General features: G+C 50.1%; 1 protein-coding gene across 2 annotated transcripts; it reads right to left on the reverse strand.

Annotated features, from left to right (window-relative positions):
* Positions 1–542: 542 nt before the first annotated feature.
* EIF4E2 (eukaryotic translation initiation factor 4E family member 2) lies at positions 543–22,623 on the reverse strand. 2 transcript variants are annotated; one of them, XM_048865333.2, is made up of 8 exons: positions 22,478–22,623; positions 20,935–21,049; positions 20,070–20,204; positions 16,983–17,087; positions 14,550–14,702; positions 14,239–14,375; positions 3,814–3,892; positions 543–1,016 (listed from the first exon to the last, which is right to left on the reverse strand). In XM_048865333.2, exons 1-7 carry the CDS (start codon positions 22,495–22,497, stop codon positions 3,847–3,849), a joined length of 711 nt encoding a protein of 236 aa, XP_048721290.1. In that variant the 5' UTR covers positions 22,498–22,623; the 3' UTR covers positions 543–1,016; positions 3,814–3,846. The 2 variants fall into 2 exon arrangements, with proteins under 2 accessions (XP_048721290.1, XP_048721291.1); XM_048865334.2 differs by lacking the exon at positions 3,814–3,892.
* Positions 22,624–23,141: the final 518 nt, after the last annotated feature.

Raw genomic sequence — 23,141 nt, forward strand, 5'->3', positions numbered from 1 at the left:
CCAGCCCCCCCACCCTGGCTGCGAGGAGAGGGGGCTCTTCCCTAATCCCACACCACATTTGATCTTTCCACCTATGACGTTGTGCAGGGTCACCAGACAGCCGGAGTCAAGGCAGTTAAGGCCTCGGAAGCCCCTCCTTCTCATTTAAGGGACAGCTAATTGACATGTATGATGGTGGCACGGGCAGGAGCACCTGTAAGAGCCTGACTAGGTGGCAGGAACCTAGACCCATCCCAGTCATTGTTATAATTCACCAATCTTTGGTACGGAGCCTGTGCTTTTATAGGTAAACACCTCAGGCTGAAGTCATCCCTGCTGTGACTGCAATGAATACTGTGGGGTTATGGCAGGGCTGCCCTCCACTCCTCCTCTAGAGGAGCAGATTGCACAGCCAGCCCTTTGTTGGGACAGTTCCTGTGTGGTTGATGGGGAAGGGGAAGGAGGCAGGCTGGCCCCCTCTCTGGGGTGAAAGGGCAGAGGAGGAGATGCCAAGCTAGAAAATCGCCACCCCAGCTATTCTTAAACAAACCAAGCCAGAGAGATTGAAAGAAACAGAGACCCAATAATTTATTGGCAGAGCTGAAAGGGGGCATTTGCAAACCAATGGGTCATCTCTCCTGACCGCAGAGATTCATTAATACTGGTACCCCTCAGCACGAGCGCATGGGATCACAATATCCTCTGCACAGGGTATGGAAAGAGGAGAGAAAGTGCTGAAGGAGGCACGGGGAGGGCACTCTGATAACTGAAAAGTCGGCCTCCCGCCCTGCCATTGCAAAGAGTTTCGTGTGACTAGGTCAGCCGCTTATTAGTCACCGATGCAGAAGGGCTTTGAATGAAATCCTTCCTCTGGGGTTGAGTGCAAAAGGGTGGCGTGGTCAATCCAGCCTGCGCGGCCCTCCAGAAATGGCAGGGCACGGATGGAGACCTCTCAGCGGGTTCACACCAAGAGAGGAATTTACCACCAGCCTTGTTCTCACAATGTGATTTTGGTGTTTCGAAAGCTCGAATTATCCCTGGAAGAGAGAGGGAGAGAATGAGAAGTTTAATACGTAGGTAAGTACATAGCCCCAGATACAGACACAGAGCCTGACCGGTCCCACCACACTGAGGGCAACAAGCAACAACCCACCTGATTCACATTCACCTCCCAAATCACCTCTAGTTAACCGCTAAACATCCACACTACACCCAAACAGCGTCTCTGTTTATTCCAAGCTGCTACCAATCGCTAGTATACTTAGAGGGAAAATGAGAAGATCCTGGTTTCATCCTCATCCATTCGGAAACAGATAGGATATTATTGCTAGTAACGGGTGTGTTAGACCTGCACAACCAGCTTGGTAGATTTCAGGACTGGACTAAGTTGGCTCATTGCAGGGTCTCTTTCCCATACATCTATTCTGCTCTCAAACGAGTGACAAGTCATTTTGTTTAGCATCTGTGCTCTTAGCTCTCCTGCCTTTAGCCCCTAACCCAGGGGTCTCTTTGTAAAGGGACTGGCAAGAAGGTTAGGCACCAAATGCGCCCTACCTTAAAAATCCCGTACCCTGGAAGGGAAGTTCTCAGAGTTCAAACACAGAGGGGCCAATCCTGCAGCCCTTCCTTGTGTGACTAGTACCCCTGCTGCTGCAGGATCAGCCCCTTGTCCGTCTTAGCTCGGGGCACATGGCCTGGTCACGGATAACCTAAACCGATGGTTAGCCTCTGCGGTGGTGCTTTCTGACCCCCCTCAGCAGCAGCAACCCAGGCGACTGCTAGAGCGGGGCTGACAGCGATGGACACATCATAATGTCAGGTTTCTAGAGGGACCTTTCGGACAGGAGGGAAGTTGGAGGGGAGGGAGGGATACCTGTTGAGAAGGCAGGTTCTGTAACTGCATGGCAATGGGCAGAGTTCCCACAACAGTAGCAGGGCACAGGGTCATTCAGAACAGACTTTTGGGGCACCTGAAACGAGTGACACCCAAGCATGCATCATAGCAGGCCAGCAGAGCTCCCCTTGCTGGGGAATGCAAGCAGCCCAAAGGCGTGGCAGTATACTGTAGGACTGTGAAATGTTTCTTCAACCTCTGTGCTGCTAAGGAGCCATGTGGTGGCTGTGACATCACAGCATGGTGCATGCTGGGATATCCCAGTGGGGCAGGCTGGTGTGTCTATGGGCAACCTGAAAGTAGTGAATTTAAAGGTGATTGCATGCCGAATGCCCTTCTGCGATTTGGGGCAGTAAGTACTTTCCCTGCTATTACTTAGACACATGCTTGGAGGTCACCGTCAGAAAAAGAGTGGTAACCATTCTACTCCTGAGCGCTCTAATGGCAGAATTGGGAACATGGGTCTAAACTCTTCTCGAATCCAGAGTTCAATTACTGCTGCGCCCTAGCCCATGCCAAACACACAGACAGCAAAGCATCGACCTCGAAAGCAGGTTTCGGTGGGACTCCTATCGCTGGGTTAGTTCTTGCTTTGGTGGAGTACTGCCGTTCCACTTTCTTTCACCATCCCCCAGTATTATATGGTCCCTAACGTGTTTCTTTGTGGACTACGCTATATTTGTTCTTGCCTCTACTCTCCTCTCCTCTGGCCAGGGTAGGCAACTCCATGCAATTAAGAAAGTTAAATCAACATTCCCCACATAGTCAAATGCACTTGGCACATTTACTGTCTTCTAAGGCTGGCATTTCACAACCTGTGCTGGGAGCTTTTTACTTTGGAAGGTCGTTTGAATGTCTTCTAATAATAAAACGTTACTAAGTGCTTATGTAGCACTTCACAAGCATCATCTCATTAACCCTCCCCAACAGTCAATCCTGTGAGGTAGGTAAAAAAAGAACGCTCTTCCGTTTTGCCCAAGGCCACAGGGTTTATCCAAACAATGTTTGTCTAAGGCCACAGAGTGAGACGGTGGCAGAATCGGGATTACCAACGAACTCCAGAAGCCGGTCTGAGTTGCAGCTGTCACATATGCGGCTTTGTGGGATTTAGGAGCTTGCAACACATCCCCTTTGGGAACATTACTGTGTACCACACTGGGATACACTGCAAGAGGAGGGATTGCTTGACAGCGATCCAGCTTGTCTACAGCATCTTGACAACGGAAGACACCTCTAGTCACTAAGTAGCACTCTTGTAGCACTCTGCCCCCTTAACAGTAAGGCACCCACAATCCCGTACGTGGACCAGAGTGTGAAAATGATGTTGGCCATAAGATGGACAACTGTACCTAGCTATTTTCCCTGCACAGGGTTGCCATTAACAGAGGGGCTGTAGGCACTCTCATCCTGTTAGCCACAGCAAGTACTATTTTTAAATATAGTACCTACTGCGCATCCCTCATGGACAAGCCTTTATTGACACAGTCTAGCTCTTCCACCTCAGCCCTCGGTCAAGAGCAAGGCCTGCCAAGCTGGAGACGCCGTTACCAAGGTGTGTTACAGGTACGCTCTTCGTTTCAGATTACGACTCCACTTCCGAGCGCGAGCGCCAACTCTAGACAATACAAACAAGCTGAAGCCATACCTCTCAGCCGACGAGGCACCGGGACACAGCTGCCTTGCCAACAGGGGATGCATTGGCTAACTGGCTGACAGCATCCTGGCTACAAATGCCAAGTGAGCAGTTTTTCCCAGGGTGAGATTATGAGTGCCTTTTGATTCAAAGGTGAGTTTGGACTTTAGCAAATCAGCTAATAGTGATGGGACTGACGCCAGGCCAGAAGGTATTCAGGTCTGCTGTGGAGTGTTGTCCCCATATGAACGCGGGCAAGCTGAGAGGTATGCCATAAAGTCATGTAAGAAGAAAGATGAGGCCCTACCCTGGGTGTGACAGAGAGAGGGGGAGCGTTCGATCAGCGACCGCTGCTGTTCACCAGGCCATGAAACTCCTCCCAGGCCCTGGTAAGCCAGAGGGGGAAAAAAAAAACAGCACTTCAGATCAAAGGGTTCTTAACTTTTAACGAGCGCAGAGACATTCAGTGGCGTTTGAAAGGCCATTCTGAGAGCAAGGCAATGTTCTCACTGGGGCCTAGTGGACAGAAGCATCCTTAAAACACAGCCAGACATCTGACAGCATGAGGCAGCTTTAAAGTTCTGCACAGACATGAAGCTTTCTGATTGGCTGCCGGTGACATCATAGCAGGTTAATACCCACCAGATACAAGGTGGGACCCTTGAGCTGTTTTTAGACTAGAATTGCCATTTCCTATTCCTAATAAAATAACCCAGGGTTGTGTATTTCTGGAGGATCATCATGTTCCTTGACTGGTTAAATTCACCCAGTCTGTGGCCTCATTCTCCAGCACATACCAGGGCTCGCTGTAATCCCCCAGAAATACACTGCTTTTCATGCCGTACGGCTTAGTTATTAGACCATTCTTTGACCAGGCTGCAGATTCCAATTGTTATTAGAGAGGGAGCCTCATTTCCTATCATAAGCCTGCTCAGTTAATGACACCTACGCTAAAAAACGACAGCTATTTGCAATGAAAATGTTTTCAAATAAGTTACAGGGATAGGCCTATTGTTCCATTCCCTGGCGAAGAATCTGTTATGGACAAAGTTAGCAGACTGAAAAATGACTGTCTGTTTTACAGAGACAGCATATTGAAGGGTCTCCCAGGGAAAAGATGCTGAGGTGAACATGAGCATAACTATTATCTGAGATCAGACACATCAAGGAGCTCTGTATCTCAGTGCCCCCGAATACTGAGCTTATTGCTATAGTACATGCCATTTCACTCAATCCATGGGGGCATGGTCGATTAGAAGCAACCCATTTCAGTTGTAAAATCTGATTCCGTTCCATGATTCTGCCTCCAGTACTAATTTTCAGACCAAAAGCCAAACATTTACCAGCAAACTAAGAGTTCACTTATTCTGTAGTGAGTTTGTGACAGTTCAATGCCTCCTCCCCCACAAGAGTCCAGATAACACAGAACACTCCGTGTTATCACCGGACTCTGGGAGTCTCCCAATGCATTTACATGACCTGTGCCTAAAAGCCAGGCTGTAAGCTCCTGAGGGCATTAACTCTTCAGCAATAAAATCTTTAGGCTACATTTTCAACTGCTCTTGCCTGGTAAAAGCACTGCCCAAAGCCCTGGCCAGGGCTTACCAGCAAGGGTTCATCCCAGATATTTTTCTGGCTGTGTTTGATGGCTGCATACCCTGCCATGAGATTCCCCCCCAGCCCCCACTTCTAGTTAGTTTCTCTTGGGGAACTAGCCCAATACAAGCAGGGTTTCCCAACACACCTTACCTCTTGGAGGTTGTGACATTGATCGCTCCTAAAAAAAGCATTCCCCCTCTCTGAACATTACATGGATAGATCCCTCTGACAACCACCGCAGCAGTGGTGAAAGGTGAACAGTCCTTGAGGCTAAGGTCCTGGCTTGGACCTCATGGCAGGAGTAGCAAGATCACCCCATCAATGAACCTCAGGCCTGACACGCAGTGACCACGCTTCTGGGGAAAAAGGGGAACTCAGCCTCCATGGCCCATTCAGCCAGTGGCCTCTTTGAAGACTGCTGAGGGTGCCCTTTCGGGTATGTTTACACTGCGGTACCAAACCCTCAGCACCAGGTCTCAGAACCAGGTCAGCTAGCGCGTTTGGGCTCGGACTGGAGCCTGGGTACTGGGACCCTCCCCCTCAAGGGGTCTCAAAGCCCGGGCTCCAGCCCAAGCATCTACTCTGCAATTGTATAGCCCCTCAGCCTGAGCCCTGCAAGCCCGGATCAACTGACCTGGGCCAGCCACGGATCTTGCATTACAGTGTAGACATGCCCTTAGTTCTAGTTGTGACAGGAGTTAATTAAGGAGGCTGTTGTGTAGAGCTGACTTGTTTTCTATCCGTTCTCTTCTCCCCTGCCTGGGAGCTCACAATCTCATCATTGTCTCCCAGAACTCCCTTTGTTAGGATGGGTGAGTGACGGACGTGGTTCCCTGGGATGACAGCATCAGAGAGACAGACACCACTGCCTGATGTTAAATGAGCACAACTGGAGTCCGACCTCTGATCCGAAGCCTCCCAAACAAAGGGAATGCGAGGGTCAGCACTGCTGAACGTATCACAGCAGCCAGCGCCGTCCTGAGGGGGCAGCACACTAACCGTTTCTGCGGACACCTGGCCGCGGGGGGGAGGGGGGTTGCAGGTGCTACTTGCAGTCCAAAACCAAACACGAGCGACTGTGGAACAGGGCCTGCCTGTGGCCTCTCGTGGATGTTTACGCACAGACTCACGGTTCCATTTGGACAGGCATAGCAGCTGCTGCTCAGGAGGCCCCTGTGCTAAGGGCTCATCACAGGGAAGGCAACAGCATGGAAAGAGATGTGTAAGTTACACCAGAGGAAAAAAGCCTACTCCCTCCCCTGAGGGGGCTGCATGCTGTGGATGGGCCCCACCCAAGAATCTCCTCAGCCCCTGAGATCTTCCCTCCTTACGTACACCCAGGGAGCACCTTCCTTCAGGACTATGCTGTGACGAAGTGGGACTGTTCTTAATGTTTCCTCTGAATAGTGTGGGGGTGCCTCAGTTTCCCCTAGGCAGTTCTTAAGTATCTAGGGGGTGGGGTAAGGGTGTATGATCATTGCAGAGCCCTAGAGGGCATGTGTGTGCAGGAGTCTGGACACAGAGAATGGCCGACACCCTGTTTCCTGGCAACTAATGGCCTGGGCCCTTCCCCCCCTGCAAGGTGAGAGCTGAAGGGTTGGAGAACAAAGGAATCAGGTGACCACCTGGCCCGGGAAAGGAACAAAGCCCAGAGGAGGAGGGGCTGGAGGGGGTTTTCAGTTTGGGGCTGGCTGGGACATGGAGTGAAGTGCAGACGTGGTTGTCTGGCTCACTGCCCCCCAGAATGGACCCAGCTGAGGGGTCCCGTTCTCTGCACCTGCAAGCTCTGTTTTAGACCATGTTCCTGTCGTCTAATAAACCTTCTGTTTTACTGGCTGGCTGAGAGTCACGTCTGACTGCGGAGTTGGGGGGCAGGACCCTCTGGCTTCCCCAGGAGCCCCGCCTGAGCGGACTCGCTGTGGGAAGCGCACGGAGGGGCAGAGGATGCTGAATGCTCCGAGGTCAGACGCAGGAAGGTGGAAGCTGTGTGAGCTGCGTGTCCTGAAGACAGGCTGCTCACAGAAAGGCGACTGCCCCAGAGTCCTGACTGGCTTCATGGGGAGCAGTTCCAGAGCATCGCCCAGGGACTCCGTGACATATGCAACCTGGGGATCTTTCAGAGACAGGACTACTGAGAGCACTGCCTGGCCTGAGTGTGACACCAGGATCTGCGGAACCCACAAATGTTCATCTGAATTCAGAGTGTAGTTATCAAAAAGGTAACAAAAATGGGCCCTTCTTACACAGCACCCCGGCTTCGTGGGTGCTCCCTGGCTCCCCCCGTCTGCTCCTCCATCTGGAAGCTGCCCACAGCCCCCTGTCTGCCCGTCAGCCTTCCTTCACACCTCCCAGCCCGGATATGTCCACCCCACAAGCCTCTTTCCCAACTGCCCCCTTCTCGTGCCACCACTCCAACGTGCTTGGGAACAAGTTCCTTACCCCGACGAACCTAGCACCCACCATCCCCTTCAAATCAGCAAATTCTAAGACACCTTGACAACAGCATCCATGCTGTATTGCTACCTCCCGAGTCCTGCTCACAGCTTTAGAGTGAAACTCTTCAGGCAAAGGATCTGAAGTGATAAAACACCGCACCTTTTATAGTGCTATTAGCATTAAAGAGATCTGCTGACTTTACTGATAAAACCACCTCTCTAGTTTTGTTCGCCCCTGACACATCTCTGCAGCCAGGGTAGAGTGAGCGGCCATCTAGTTTGTGTCCTGCATCGGCAAGGCTGCCCGTTGAATTCTGCTTGCAGAATCTTTATGGCCTACGGCAGGGCCAGAGGCAGACAGTGCCACAGTGTAAGGATATTTTTATTTATAGGCATTTTTATGCCCCTCACCATGGTATCTGAGCAGCACAGAAACATTAAATGAATTTATCCTTAACAGTTGGGATTACCACCATTTTACAGGTGGCGAAATGGAAGCACTTGAAATTAAGTGACATGCTCAAGGTCACCCCAGAAGTTTGTAGCAGAGCTGGAGACAGATCCCACATCTTCTAAGAAGAATTCTTGCTCTTGTAAACTAGTTAGACCAGAATTTGATTTTTCAGATCTCAGGTGACATTTGCCACCCTGGCAACTAGGGACAAAGCAATGTTTTGAAATGAACATGTTTGAGCTGGGCTCACTGAGAAGAAATGCGGAATAGCTCCATTTTAGTCACTTTTCTGATGACAAAGACAACCCACCAAAAGAAAGGAACCTTTCAGAATTGCCCGCACCCCTGACATGCGCTGTGATGCTACAGAACGGACCCTAGCAGCAGAACCGCCATTTCAAAACCTAGTGTTAAGAAAGGGTTCTTTAAACTTGCAGAATCTACTGGCTGGGATTGGAGGATAGAGGGATAACTGAAGTGAGCCATTGCTGCAGACGCTCAAGACAAAAGGAAGCAATCTTTAGCCCTGGACTGTCGCTGCTCTCCACAGTTCTATTCCTAGGCCCGATGGGAAGTAGTACAGAGCAATGCATACATCTGGACACGTGACCAGACTAAGGCATGTGTCAGTCCAGTGCGGATTTCTACGGGTTCCCTTCCACAGACCCTCCACAAAAGCAGCTGCATAATGGTAAGAACAGGGCTAAAAATTAGAGGCCCTGGGGGCAGGTCCCATTCAGTGCAGTGTAAAGAGACAATCGTAGAAGTGGCTGCAGCGTTCAGCTATTTCATTTCCCAGCATGCTCTCGAGAAATTGTGAGCAGATGGAAATGGGCCTCCCAGTGGGTCAAATGAGCTGTAGAATTAGCTATGCTCTGATGTGGCGGCAAAGGAGATGCCCCCCACAAACACGAAGCCCACTGACTTGCCGTTGCACTTTCCCATAGAATCAGTTTCTGCTAGGATTTTCTGGCCAAACAGCGCTAAACTCTGTGGGGATTTCACTTTCCAGCAGTCTCCAGTGGATCCAAGACCTAGTTCCCCGTGCGTGTCCTGTGGGGCTCTACATAACCGTGTAATTCATTTCCCTACACCGCAGAACCCTCCCTCTGTTCCCTTCTGTATCTGCTCATCGTCTGGCTAACCTCAGACCTTTTATTTTCTCCAAGTGTCTGCAGTGACAAAGACCTGACGCCAGCACTAAGAAGATCAGCCATTCTTCCAATTGACTCGAGTAGTTCCAGTATTTCTCAGTGCTGACTCCGAAGGGAAGGCAGAGTTTTATACCCTGCTCAGCTCCCACTGCAGCAGCAGCCACCTACAAACAGGGGCTTTGTTTTCAGAAAAGCCGCCCTGCTCAAAGCTCTGACAGGATACTCCAGAGTCACTTAAAACTATTTCCAGCCCCGCTGGCTCTGCAGAAGTCTGCTGTGCGGCCACACAAGGAATATGTTCCCCTCTCTCGGGGGGTATCACTCCTACATTACCCTGGGTTGCTGACTGCGTGGTGCTGGTGGGAGCAGCCATCCGAACACACAGCGTGAGTTGGAAAGAAGGATTGGGGGTAGACATGGGGGAAAACATATGGGTCAGTGAAGGAACCCTGCTAAACCAGCAAACAAATGTCCCACAACTGCAGCAGCCAGTTCTCCCTAAATGCACCACTGACCCCAACAAGCTCCAGGTTCACCCACTACCAGGGTCAATATTTGCAGTAGTTTACGCCAGACGCTACTGTGCTGGTGGCCAATCCCTCGCTCCCTTGGAAAATGGCACAGCCTCCGTTGTAACAAGGTAATGGGAAGGGGACAACGTTCAAAAGCCAGGAAGTGCCAAGTGAAGGGTGCAACTGTCAAGAATCCACTTTTATTCCCAGGCTGTGCCAGGTGCAGGGTTAATGGGCTGGGGACCACGTCTCACTCGGTCGTTTAAAACACCTAGGGGTGACAGGAGCAGTTATGGCTGCAGAGGTACAACAGAATTTCCCTCAACTCTCCAAGCATTACAGGTTTTGAAGAACAACAGCTAAAGGAAGAGCTCTTGGGGAACAGTAAGAGACGTTCTCCCCATCCATTAAAACAAGACCGCTACTGCAATGCCACATGCATTTCAAAGGAGACCAGCACTGATGTCTATGGTACTGCAGGTCCGAGGACTTACGCAATGCTGCAAGGGACTGGTCTAGCTCTTCTAATGATATGGAAACAAATGGACCCTACTACTTGCTGGGATTTAGGACATTTCTCAAAATCATAAGCATGAGAATGAAGGGACACAGGAAAAAGGCTCTGAAAGATCCACTTATCTAGCTAAAAACACGGCCAGAGCCCAGGAAGAATGGCGTGTAGAACAACCCCTCTGAACGACAGGGGTACAACCGATACTTTTCTAACCAACGTGGCAGCATCAGTACCTTCAGCAGCAGAGGGGCTTGTCACCTCTGAGTGGCTGGAAGAATTGGGGTGTATAAAATAAGTTTAATATGTACATTTAATTTATAAATCCTGCACAACAGGGCCCAGAAACTGCAGTGAGGGACATGCTGGAGATTTCTAGAGATGTTCATTTGCAATGTGTCAAAAGCTAATAAAGGGCAATGCCCTACACAAACAAACACACACACACACACACACTTTTGTGAGAAAAGCCCATGTTCTCCCGAAACCCACTCCCTCCCCAGAGCGGAGATGCCAATCAAACTCTGCACGTGAGCTGAGCTCCGGTGGAGAGATGCAGTCCATACAAACAAAACCACCAGAAACCACTTGGAAAGGAGGCCCTGACACAATCTCCAGCAGGGCAGGTCCATTAGGGCCTCTCATAAAACACAGCCACAGCGTGAGAGAATAGAGTAATGGCTAGAAAGCCCCCCTAGAGTCATAAATCAGATGGTACATGTGCAACATAAGTGGAGTGTAGTCTTGTATTTCAACAGGACTTGTCAGACAGGGAAGGTAACGAGGGTGAGATTTTCTGGGAGATAACAGCAGGTTTGCAAGAGATTCTTTATTAGCAAAAGGACTCTGCTAACGCAAACCAGCTCAGCCAGATACAGTCAGACTGCAGCCAGTGCTGTAATACACTCCTTTTCTTTTTGCGAATACAGACTAACACGGCTGTTCCTCTGAAAACTAACAGAGTTGTTAATCTGCCAAAGACTGCGCCCAACCCAGAGAGTTTACAACTGCAGCAATTAAACTGGTTGTTAGCAGCAACTACACACTAATGCAAACAGTATGAAAGCAAGACACAACAGGCCAGATTCTGGATTTACACGGTGGAAGTGAGATCAGAATCTGTGCAGTGAAAACAACACTATTAAAGGGAGATCTGGGACTGTGTTGGAAACACACAGCAGCAGACTTGAACTAGCTAACAGCAATCAGTTCTTGTTCTCCCTTGGATAAATCAATGAATAGCCTAGCCCTGCTTCAAAGAAGCTGCAAGCTCACTTCCTGCATTCTTAACTGCACCAGAATGAGCAGGAGACAAGCCAATTTAGCCCCTTTTAAGAATCATTCCCAGCTGTAATGTGAGCTAGTCAACACCATGTCCTGTTTAAGTGAATCTGTTCCTCAAACACCTGTTATTCCCAGACACTGGCATCCTGGATTGTATGTCAGCAGAACAAATGCAAGGGACAATATCCAGAGACAAGGGGCCATGAGCAAAGGGGCAGAATACAGCAGCCTGGGGCAATGCAATGCATTCCCATTTCCTAGGGCAGCAAAGGCTAGGAATGCTGTGGAAAGAGCACATTCAGTCTCCGGGGAAAGGCCGGGATGGCTACACTGGAAGCACCGCTTGGTAAACCCTCTCTCCCTCACCAAGACAGCCAAGCTGCCTCCAGCCACGATAGCCGGAATGCTGGCTCAGAGCAGGGCCTTTCTATACAGAGCCATGGAGGAAGGTAGGGAGAAGAGAAGGGAAAGTGAAAGTGACTGAGGAGTTTCTACAGTCCCCTCACCCACAGAGAGTCCCGCAACCTTAGGTTGAAGACTATGCCGTCTCTAAACAAAGGTCAGACACAACACAGCCAAATGCAGGTCTGCAGGAGCCCTCTGAGATCTCGGAATAAAACAGGCATGACAGAAATGTTGCTCTCCACAAGCATTTAACATAAGCATGTGCAGGAGGAGGAGTGCTTGCTACACAGCGAGATGGCTCACAGAGCCCAATGAGAGATTCAGTCAATAAAACAAGTCAGATCTTTTAGAAACAGAATAGTCAGGAACAGCTTTAGGTTAATAAGAAAAATCTCTTTCCCCCTCCATCCCCATACACCAGTAGTCATCCAAGGAGAGGTTCTCTGGCAAAGAAAGGTTCTTTGACATTAATACAAAAAATATGTAATTTGACTAGCTGACCAACAATCTAAACATGCAGCAACTGTGGCTTCCATGATGTAAATCAGAGGGGGGCAAACTATGGCCCGTGGGCCACATCTGGCCTGCGGGACCCTTTCCTCTGGCCCCTGAGCTCCTGCCAGGGAGCGGGGTCAGGACAGGCTTGCAGAGGAGCCAGCCCAACTCCCTGGTGGTGAGCAGGCCGGAGGCTAGCCCCTGGCCCCGCCCCTTCTGCTCCCCTCCCTCCCTGTCACAGTTCCCCCAGCGCCTGGGCAGCGTGGCTGCAGCTAGCTCAGGCCGGGCAGCCCGGCTATAGCGCGGCCAGACCTGGGGCTCCAGGGCGGCACGATCAGGGGGAGTTCGGCAAGGGGGAGGCGAGGAGCAGGGAGGGTTGCAGGAGGGCGGTCAAGGGGCCTGGGCCCTGCTGCCGGGGACAGGGGCAGAGCAAGTCAGGGCCCCCCTCCAACTCCAGCATGCTTGGCCCCTGTCCCCAGCAGCCAAGCCCAGACAGGGAGCAAGCCCTGCCCGACTGCCAGGGAGAGCAGCCAAACGAGCAGGGGAAACACACAGGGAAAGGACTGAGACCCCCTTTCCCCCACCCCACGGGTAACGTGGGGCGGGGAGAGCAGGGAGGGTTGGATACGGGGTGGGGGTCCCGGGGGTGGGGAGCAGGTGGGATTGGATAGGGGAAGGCGTCCCAGGGGGATTGTCAGGGGGCAGAGAACAGGGGTGTTTGGATAGGATGCAGGAGTCCCAGGGGGCAGTCAGGGGTGGGAGTTCCGGGGGGCTGGAATGGGGGCAGGGGCCAGGCCACACCTCGCTGTTTTGGGAGGCATAGCCTCCCTCAGCCTCCCCTACCTGCCCCTCCATACAATTTCTGTACCTGATGTGGCCCTAGGGTCAAAAAGTTTGCCCACCCCGATGTAGACGCTTGTCCCACTAAAAACTAGGCTGATCTCACCAGTCATTGTGACCACTGCTCTGTGGTGTTTAAATTGGATGGATGGCTTGCCAAGATCTGGGAAGTTTTAGACATGGAAACAGGGTTAGCCTAAGGAAAATAAAACAACAAGTACTTGTGCCCTTGGTTACAAGCTGGACTAGAAAGCCCTCTACTCCACTGAATTTCTCTCTTTATTAATTTCTTTGTGCGTATGTAAACTTTGAAACGTTCTTAGTCTAACCCTGGTTTATAATAAACCTCAGTGAAAATGGTTTATTGTTATTTACTTATGACTAGTACCCATATATGCAGCAACTCTTTGACACTTTGAGAAATAAAAGTCCGCCGAATGGCCTAGCATGGCAAATTATAATGAGCTTTGTTAAAATACAACTGTCCTCTCTACGTACCATGATCCTCTAGTCTTGTTAGAAAGCCTCTGTTATCAAGGGTTGGGACGATTTACTATAAAGATTTATTATGATTAGAAATCAGTTGTACAGCACTGTAAATTTACACAGTGCTTTCCCAAGAACATTTATTAACTTAATGATTCTATAAATCCCAGTTAGCTTTGGTATTTTATTCTCCATAATTCCTCCTCATTCAAAGGAACTGTTCCCCACTGCAATCTTGTTTCTTAATCGAAAAAGCCCCTTCCCATGATGGGTAGCTCATTCCCAGATGAAGACCAGGGCGGGTCACTAAGAAAGAGATTAGGAGTGCAGGCTACAGGCAAACCGAGGGATTTACTAGTAAATTCATATATTCCCAACAACAGTAGGGCAGCGAGAGGCTTTTTGAAGCCATGCTGTTTACAGTATCGTTAGCAGATAACAGCCCCAAAGCATCAGTGTGTGTGACCACTTTTCTCTGCCCCTGGATCCTACAGAAAACTGCTCCAACCAACACACATTCAACTGACAGCGCTCCCTCCCCCTGCCCCCGCACGTACTTGATGCTGTCGGTGTGCGTTTTGTATTCCATGATGGTGTTCGGAGGTAGGTTAAGCACTCGGCGTAACGTGTCGCGTATCCGTGCTGTTGTAGCCTGGTCGCTAGCAGTCTTGTTCCATATGGAGATAATATCCTCCTACAAAACAATGATGATGGGGGGTAAACCGATGGGTGTTTGTGCGCTCCAGCCACAACATATGCTTGATAGTGCGCAGGGCCGTTTACATCGAACTGGACAGAGATGACTGCCCCACAGATGCCAACCCCCAAGTCAGCACACATGCCCAACGTAGTCCCAATGGAGGCTTACCTGGAATCGGACAGAGACAACTGCCCCACAGATTTCTTCCCCCACCATAAACTGTTCTCCTAACATCGCCAGAATGAGATTCTCCCAGCAGCGGGATGCTAAGCCCTTGCGCAGACGGATAATCCACTTGCCACCATTTTTGTTGGCATCATCCTGGGAAGAGGGGTGAGAAAGTGATTCGTTTTCTCCCAGCTATTTTGCTGCTAAAACAACAAGCTCACAAATGAGCAAATATCAATCACATGGGACCAAGAGGGACAGAATGAAGGAATGTTCATGCTAAAGCATTGTCATGTTTAGTGATGAAGGAGGCATGACAAAGGTATTCTGAATGCCAGGCAACATTTGAGACAATGACTCTCCCCAGAGATTCCACAGATCTTCCCTCTATTCACAGTGTACTGACTCTAAAGGAGGTTAAATTGATACAACATATCACCATGATCTGGGGGTCTGCACATGCAACTAGGGGATAGGAACTCCTGACTTCTGCTTCCATCTCGAACACTGATTCCCCCTCTAGACTTAGGCTAGTCACCTCGCAATCTGTGATTCAGCTTTCCCAGCTGTAAAAGGAGGAGAATACCTAATTACATCACATGGATGTTAAGGGAACAAATGTTTGTAAAGTGCTCCTTAAAGGCAGAGGAAGAACTGCAGAGAACAGGTTATTTCTGCAAGTTACCAGAGAGAACTGTTACAAATACAGGCTCCCCCACTCAGACTATCCAGTACTGGAGTGAGTCACAGTAAGACTGGAGACGTTACAGTCCTAATCCTGATGGCTGTTGGTGCTATCACAGATGCAGGCTGAAGATTTCAGTGCAGAAGGTGGCAAAAACAGCTACACGCAAGGAGGACAAACAAAATCAGCACAAACTCCAGTAATGTGGGAGATTACCGACGGGAGGCAAATTGCCTTTGGAGCAAATGTTCAGGATTGGGAGAACAGACCATTCCCCTTAAGAAATGAGCTATCCAGGAGTCAGTCCTTAGCAGGAAGTTTAGTTTAACCCCATGAAGACTTTTCCACATTGACTAAGGTGGACAAGGAAGCAAAAAGGAGCCAATGTGACTGCTGAAAATAATCAGAAGAACTTAGGAGGTTTTCAGGGCCAGAACAAACAGTGGTTGGAGTGAGGGATTGGGTCTTGTAGTTGTGGGTTAGAGTCAGTTTTCTTTCAGGTTGAGTGCACCTCAGTTCAGTGAGCTGCTTAATTTCCCTTTGTCAGATGAGCAGCTCGATCTCCCAGCACAGTAAATAACCACAAACATTACGATTGAGGCTTCTGATATCCTGCTAGATGGTAGGGTAGGGTCAGGTAATGGATTAGCATCACACGGAGGCGGGGAGTGGTATTTTATATATGACCATACAAGGACAGTGGACTAGGATTAATTTAGAAAGGAGAAAAAGCACAAGGAAACTAGTGGAAAAACGAAGGGTAGTAGTGAGCTCCAAGTTACTCCTCTCTCAATACACGAACAAAGTGGGTACCCGAAATTAAAAGAACCATTTTAAGATGCTTTTTAAAAAAGTTTAAATACTGACAGGTGGAATCTTCTGCTGCAGCATCTTATGAAAGCATCTAGGTTACGGAGAGTCCAAAAAGGATAGACATTTATATTAGAATAGTATTTGTGGCAACACGGGCTATAAATCCCCATGCTTCAGGGCATATACTAATTGCCAACTGGGGTCAGAAATAATTTCTTCAAGGCAGAGTAGCACAGTTAGGTGCCTCATGGCAAGGCATAAAATTCTCAGACTGCAACTGGTACTGGTCATTGTTAGGGACAGGTGAGCAAGCTAGAGGGAAAATTGGTCGGGTGTGGCAATTTCCATGCAGACCTACTGTCTGACTACTACAAAGAAACAAGCTGAACTCCAAGAAAAAGAAGACAGGAAATCAGATCCAAGCCTCCCAACCCACCCCCAGATTCTTTATCATGATTCTGTTTATTCTCAGTGCCTGAGCTTTCACCCACTGGCTTCTTCCTTCCACAAGGAGAGAAGTTGGTCTCCTACATTCAGGCTGCAGTTGACTGAATCAGCCAGAACAAGGTGCATGTGTCACAAAAACAGCACACAGTAACGTAGCCAAGTTCTCTTGGGCCGCAGCTTCGGGAGTCTCTCTGGAATCTGTCATCTTACACTGGAGACAGCTGATCACCAGAGGCAATTTTTCTTAGTCTCAGGGAGAGCGCCAGCTTGCATTGCTCCTGAACGCCCCTCCTCTGCATGCAGGGCAAGTGCCTCATTAGTTGTGTCAGTAGCCGCTATGTGAGAGGAGACAGGGCTCTGCAGGAGGACAAATGTAACTGCAGCCGGAATGACAGCCTGGCTTGACATTTAATGCTAGGAGACCAGTCACTGCTCTGCCAGAAAATTCCCGATAACAACACAAGGCAGACACTTGAGCGCCAACTCACCTCCCACATGGGTTTGATTCCCTCTTTGAAGAGATGGAAGTCGCTATGGCCTGTCAGGTCCCCGGGACGTACCATGTGACTGTAAAACCTCCAGAACTGCTCCACCTGTAACGCCACATGCACCAGGCAGTCAAAGACAAGTCATCCAATATGGCTTCCAACACTTTAGAAGGGGGCGTCACAATGTCAGTCTCTCTCCCTCCAGCGAGGCAGCTCTGTGCTGCTTCCCTGTCAGACTGCACGTAAGGACAGTAGCCTTCAGGACATTCAGAAACAGAGCAGTAGCATTGATAGGCCTTGTGCAGGTGTTTCTGGGAGTGGTTACAGCTGTGTGACCGGCACACAGCCCAATTATTAGCGTCTGGCCTGTTGCGAGCGCAACAGACACACCAAATAATTCAGGAAAGTCTATCTGTGTAAAGAAAACCCGAGGGGGATGAAGGCTGCTTTGGAGGAGAGCGAGAAGAGATACACAAGTCTCACCCAAGCACCCTCAATTTGCAGCCAGTGGTGAAAAGCTTCTCAACACAGGGGTAAGCTACTGATAGTTCTCTCCACACTACACAAAGTCTCATTAGCATTTCATACCCTTCCTCTCTACAACAGTGGGAACTCCTGGAATTATTCCTCACAGGAGCCCTCAACCAAGGAACAGTTTGGGTTTTACCATAGGTGACTGAAGGACAATACACATATTCTGGTGCTAGTTTAGGATCTTAAACCACCTTTTAAAGTGCGTATTCATACGGCTGCCTAGTCACCGCTAAGATTAACCACCACTGTACATTTTAACCCCTTTGAGCACTGGTTTCTGCTGCAGCACTCTTTGAATTGACTTTCAGTGTCCCAGGCAGCAGTGAATTAGGGGATTTTTTGTGCGTTTTTTTTTAAATCTGTAAAGTTTTTCTTGACACTTAAAACTTTCCTGAATGCCTTATTCTGGCCCTTTGAGCTGTTTTGGATGACAGAGAGTTTTCTCCTTAAATAAAGCACTTAGGACCAGATCCTGCAAGCACTGAATTCAATAGTAAAGCTCCCCAACTTGGTTCAATGGCACAGGATAAGGCCCAGCTAGAAGATAAGGATGGATTTGTTTTCATACAAAAAGCCATCATTTGCATTTTAAAGGATTCTGTCCAATAATGAGCTAATTAAAAGTTCTGGTAGGGCTGTCAAAAGAGTTGAACAAGAGCAATGCCACAAAGACTAGGAGAAAACCCAATAGTATGGCCACCAATTTAAGTCCAGGAATTATACTTAAAATGTCTGTACTTATCTTTCAGGGGGGAAAAATCCCTTTCAAGAGCTGAACTCATTATGGATCCAAGAAATGAGGGGAAAAAAATCTTGTTGAATACAGTCTGTCATTAAAATACGGTGTAGACATTAGATTCCCCAAACTGTATGATATGCCCTCTAGTGGCTAATTTTGTATTTGCAAATGCCTAGTGATTTTTAGCCAAAACTACACACAGTAGGCTTGCGCTCAAAATGATGCTTTTCCCTAAACCTATTCTCCCTCCTCCTTGAAACCTAGCACCAGAAAACTGTTACCTGCCTGTCAACAAGTTTCTTTCTTAAGCTAATATCTCCTATCCCACATGAAAGTGCGTCATTTCCAGTCTACAATGGAGAATCAATAAGTTTCTCCTTGTTCTTTATTGTAGTGAAAGCAAAAGATTCACAGGTTCTTAGTTCCTTTAAAAAAAAAAAAGCAGTGCAGGGGGGAGTCCTCTCCCCCAACTCCCAAATGGTGTTGGCCAAAACTACACTGAATTTGTATCAAATTCACAAATCATTCCAACAAGTGTTTTGTTTTTTTAAACTAAAGTGGTTTGACAGCTACTGCCTATCTCACCACATGCAGAACAGTTATGCTGGTTCCTCACTATTTAGACCTGTTTCCTTTCTCCACAGCTGGGAGAGCAGATAAGCAAATTTTACTTGTTGAAGTAAGAGAAACTGATGAGTCCTAGGGGTCAGCCCATGACCAGCCTTCTCCCCATTCCTGCCCCCCTGTGTGTGGAATGATATGATCCAGATGTCTGGACAGGCCCATGTGACACCTCAGTACACTGAACATGTATAGACTAATAGACTTATTTCAACAACCTGCCTCCAAAGCTGTGTGACTGGAATAGGATATTTTCACATTTCAAATGGTCCAGTAGAGAGTTCAGAAGTGGACAGGATAAATAAACACACTGAAAGGGACCCTTGGAAAATTCATGGAGCAACAAGTTTACTTATCTTGTACCCTCTGCGGTCCTGATCATCCTGGAGAGTGTTTCTGAAACTATTCACAAGTGAAGACAGTGGCTAGGTCTGAATTTAGGGTTACTTGCCTGGATGGTGACATTGTATTTCTGTTTCTGCAAGATTTGGCAGTGATTTCTATATGTGTTTCCCATGTCTCCTGGCTTTATAACAGTATTTCAGAGGGCCAGTGCCACCCAGCTTTGCTTTTCAGTCCTCAACTCCATGGAGAGACAAGGAACCACGTCGTCAACAGATACAAGCCCATCAGCTATTTACATGTGTAAAGCAGACAAATGTCTGCTCCAAGTATATTATTCATGAAGGGGATGCATGTAGATGGGAATCTACAACATTATTGCCAGAAGCAGTGGACAGAAAAGCTTTTGGTTTATGATTCGCACATCAGTTACAGCCATTCGATATTTCTAAATATAGGAAAAATCACTTCCTCTCTTACCCACCTGCCAAGTCCTGAGCCTGACTTGCTGCGTATCTACTGTGAGACATAAAGGAGAACGGAAATGCTTCTTACTTGCCATTACTTACAAGCTCAGGGAGTTCTGTTTCCACTGCTACTATTAGCAAAGACACCAATCTCTAGAACAGGAAAGGCAGTGCTGCTTCCTGGTCTCTTTTAGAGCTGTCCTCTGTTGTAGGCGAGTCAGAATGTGAGACTCAGATGAAGGCAGATGAACCGCTCTCTTTTACGTCTGGTGGTAGGTATATAAACGTGGTACACGCATGCAGACACATAGCCATAGAGAAAAGCTACACTGAGAAGCTGCATCGTGTTTAGTCAAAAAGGTAGAACAATTGGAATGTACTCACTGAGGCGAAGGTGCCGATCTGTTTGATGTTCTGTTCATAGCTCTGAGAGCTGGTGGGTCTCCCGGGTGTTCGTCTGGAGTACCAGAAAGTATAATTATACTGCAGGGGGTGCTCGGCAGGCCCTGGGACGACAGCCTGGGGAACAGATAAGCTCATTTATTCTCCCATATTTCTCTCAAGAGGAGATTGAACAAGCTACATTCAGAGCATTAGCTGCCCACACGTTGCTGCCATCACAATCTAAGATGAACAATTTAGACTCATTTTCGCAGAAAAATCTCATCTCACTTTAATAGCTTGACACAGACCATTAGTTTGGCAGCAATTGACTATAATTCAAATAGGAGATTAGAAATCCATAGCACATTTGTTCCCCAAACTGGTAGGACTGGGTGTGCTAAAGAGGCTGCAGCTCAGTCCCAGGAGGAACGTCTCTCAGTAGGAACCCCTCTTGCCAATTTAGGAGCAGCATTAATCTCTGTGTAAATTCCCTTTTGTCCTTGGCAGCAAAGAAATGCAGACTGTTTAAAAAGCACAAAGCTGATCTGGTAAAGCGATGGGAAGCTCCCCCCAACCAAGGCTTTCTGAAAATCTGATTGAGGAAAGAGTCCACCTTTGCTTTCCGTCTCCATATGGAGCCCAATTTCCTAGGCAAAGAGCTCTGGCTGCACTAGTAAAGTGTACTCATGTACCCATAACCCAAAGTCTATTTACCCAACAGCTTATATGGCTCCCCATCACGGTGCTAACACAGCACTAAGCCAGGACAGCATTCCTAGACATACTCCTTACACTGGGACAGATTGACCTCATGCAGATGCCAGTATTATCCCTTGATGATGGCAGTGGGGCATCAAGAACTCACCTTCCTCTTGGTGCTACTCTGGGGTTTGTCACGATCATTTTTTTCCTTCTCACCATCTTTCTGTGTGCTGTTCTCTTCGTTCTGGTCATGGTCCCCACTGTCATCATCTTTCAAACTGGCAAGGGCAAAAGAATGAGCTTTACATGTTTCATGGCTGAGGTGCCATCCTACAAAAGTGAGACTTATATTACTTGACTTCTCCCCGAGGCACAAACCGCTGGCACAACGGAGCCTATGCTGCAAGTCTACTGACAACAGATTCTTACAGGGAGAACCACATGAGAAAGCTTATGTGCCCTACCCCTGTCACAGACCACTTGGCCAACAAGAACCCCAAGCTCAAGCACATCGACTCTTAAAAAACAGATTAACTTTTAGGACAACTACAGGTTTTCTTCCTACATTGAGATCTGTTTGAAAGATCATTAAATAGGGAAGTACCACTGAAGACAATTATAGCACACCCATCACTTCGGGACCTATGCACCAACTAATACTGACAACCGTCAACTGGGGAATGGAAAAGAGACTGAGTCTCTATAAGTACGTCTACACCACAAGTGATACATGGCACAGCCGCAGCTATGCTGCCATAGCACAGATACTTACTTCAGCAAGGGAAGATGCTTTTCCAATTGCTGTAGTAAATCCACTCCTCAAGGGGCAGTAGCAAGGTCAACAGAAGAATTCTTCTGTCAACCGAGCAGTGTCTACACTGGAGGTCAGGCTGGCTCAACTACATCTCTCAAGGAGATGAATTTTTCACCCTCTCAGCATCATAGCCAGGTTGTCCTATGCTTTAGATATAGACCAGGCCTAAGGGGAGTTAGTCAGTTGAAGCCCAGGGAGCATCTTGCACCAAACAGGTCTCCCAGTGCCGCTGGAGCACCCACAGGGAAAAAATCGTGGGTGCTCAGCACCCCCCAGCGGCCCCGTCGATCAGCTCCCCCCCCCAGCGCCTCCCGCCCCCTGTTCAGCGTCATGCAGGAGGCGCTGGGGCGGAGCAGGCCGGGCCGCGGCGGGGTGCGCTCAGGGGAGGGGGCAGCGCGGGCTGGGTGCGGGGCCTTGGCGGAAAGGGTGGCGCCGGGGCAGGGCCGCGGGTCGAGCTTCCCACCGGGGAAGTGGCAGTCGGTGCCGGAGCCCGCTGCTCTCCGTTCACCGGGACAGGCCAGCGGGCAGGCTGGGGGAACAGGAGCCAGGCTCTGACCGGGGCCCCGTCTGGCGTTGGCGGCTGGCCCTGGCCGAGAGGCGTCTGGTCCCCGAGGCCGCTGCCCCCGGCGGCGGCTACACAACCAGCCACTGACGGCTTGAGGCGGACGGAAAGAGGCTCACGTGGGCCGACTCCGTGTGCGGGCCCGGGCCGGCTGGGGGCTCGCCCCGCGGAGGGGGGAGGGGCGGCGAGCCGGGGCCGGGGCCGAGGCCGAGCGGGGGGGGGGGGGTGGAAGGTGTCACTCAGAGCCGCCTGCCCGCCACCCGCTCCCGCAGAGCAAAGGGGAGGGAGCCAAGCCCGGGGGGGGGGGAGGGGGGGGCACCTCAGACTCACGCGTCAAATTTGTTGTTCATCCTCGCTCGCCGCCTCCGCCCGTCTCTCCAGTGACTTCCGCTCCGCGCCAGTCACCCTTCCGCCACTTCCGGGAGCGGCGGAACTCCACTGCACCGACGCAAGTTTCCGCACGGCGCAATGAATGCGCGCGCCGTCCTCGCGAGACCGGGACGGGCGCCGCGGCTAGGGGGCGGGGGCAGCCAGTCCACCATCTTGAGTGTGGCGGAAGTCAGGAGGCGCGGCCGCCGCCGGGCCCGACCCTGGGTTTTTCGCGTCTCATCCCTCCACTGCCAGCACGTGCCCCCCCCGCGGCCCTCTCACCCCCCACGGCCAGCACCTGTCCCCCTCCGCCCCGCCCCCACCTTGGGCCTCTCACCCCCCACGGCCAGCACCTGTCCCCCTCCGCCCCGCCCCCACCTTGGGCCTCTCACCCCCCACGGCCAGCACCTGTCCCCCTCCGCCCCGCCCCCACCTTGGGCCTCTCACCCCCCACGGCCAGCACCTGCCCCCCCGCGGCCCTCTCATCCCCCCACGGCCAGCACCTGCCCGCCCCGCCCCACCCCCACCTTGGCCCTCCCATCCCCCCACGGCCAGCACCTGCCCGCCCCGCCCCCACATCCAGCACCTGCCCCCCCCCCCGCCCCCACCGTGGCCCTCTCAACCC

Source organism: Caretta caretta, chromosome 9, assembly GCF_965140235.1.
Source record: "Caretta caretta isolate rCarCar2 chromosome 9, rCarCar1.hap1, whole genome shotgun sequence".
Lineage (NCBI taxonomy): Eukaryota > Metazoa > Chordata > Testudines > Cheloniidae > Caretta > Caretta caretta.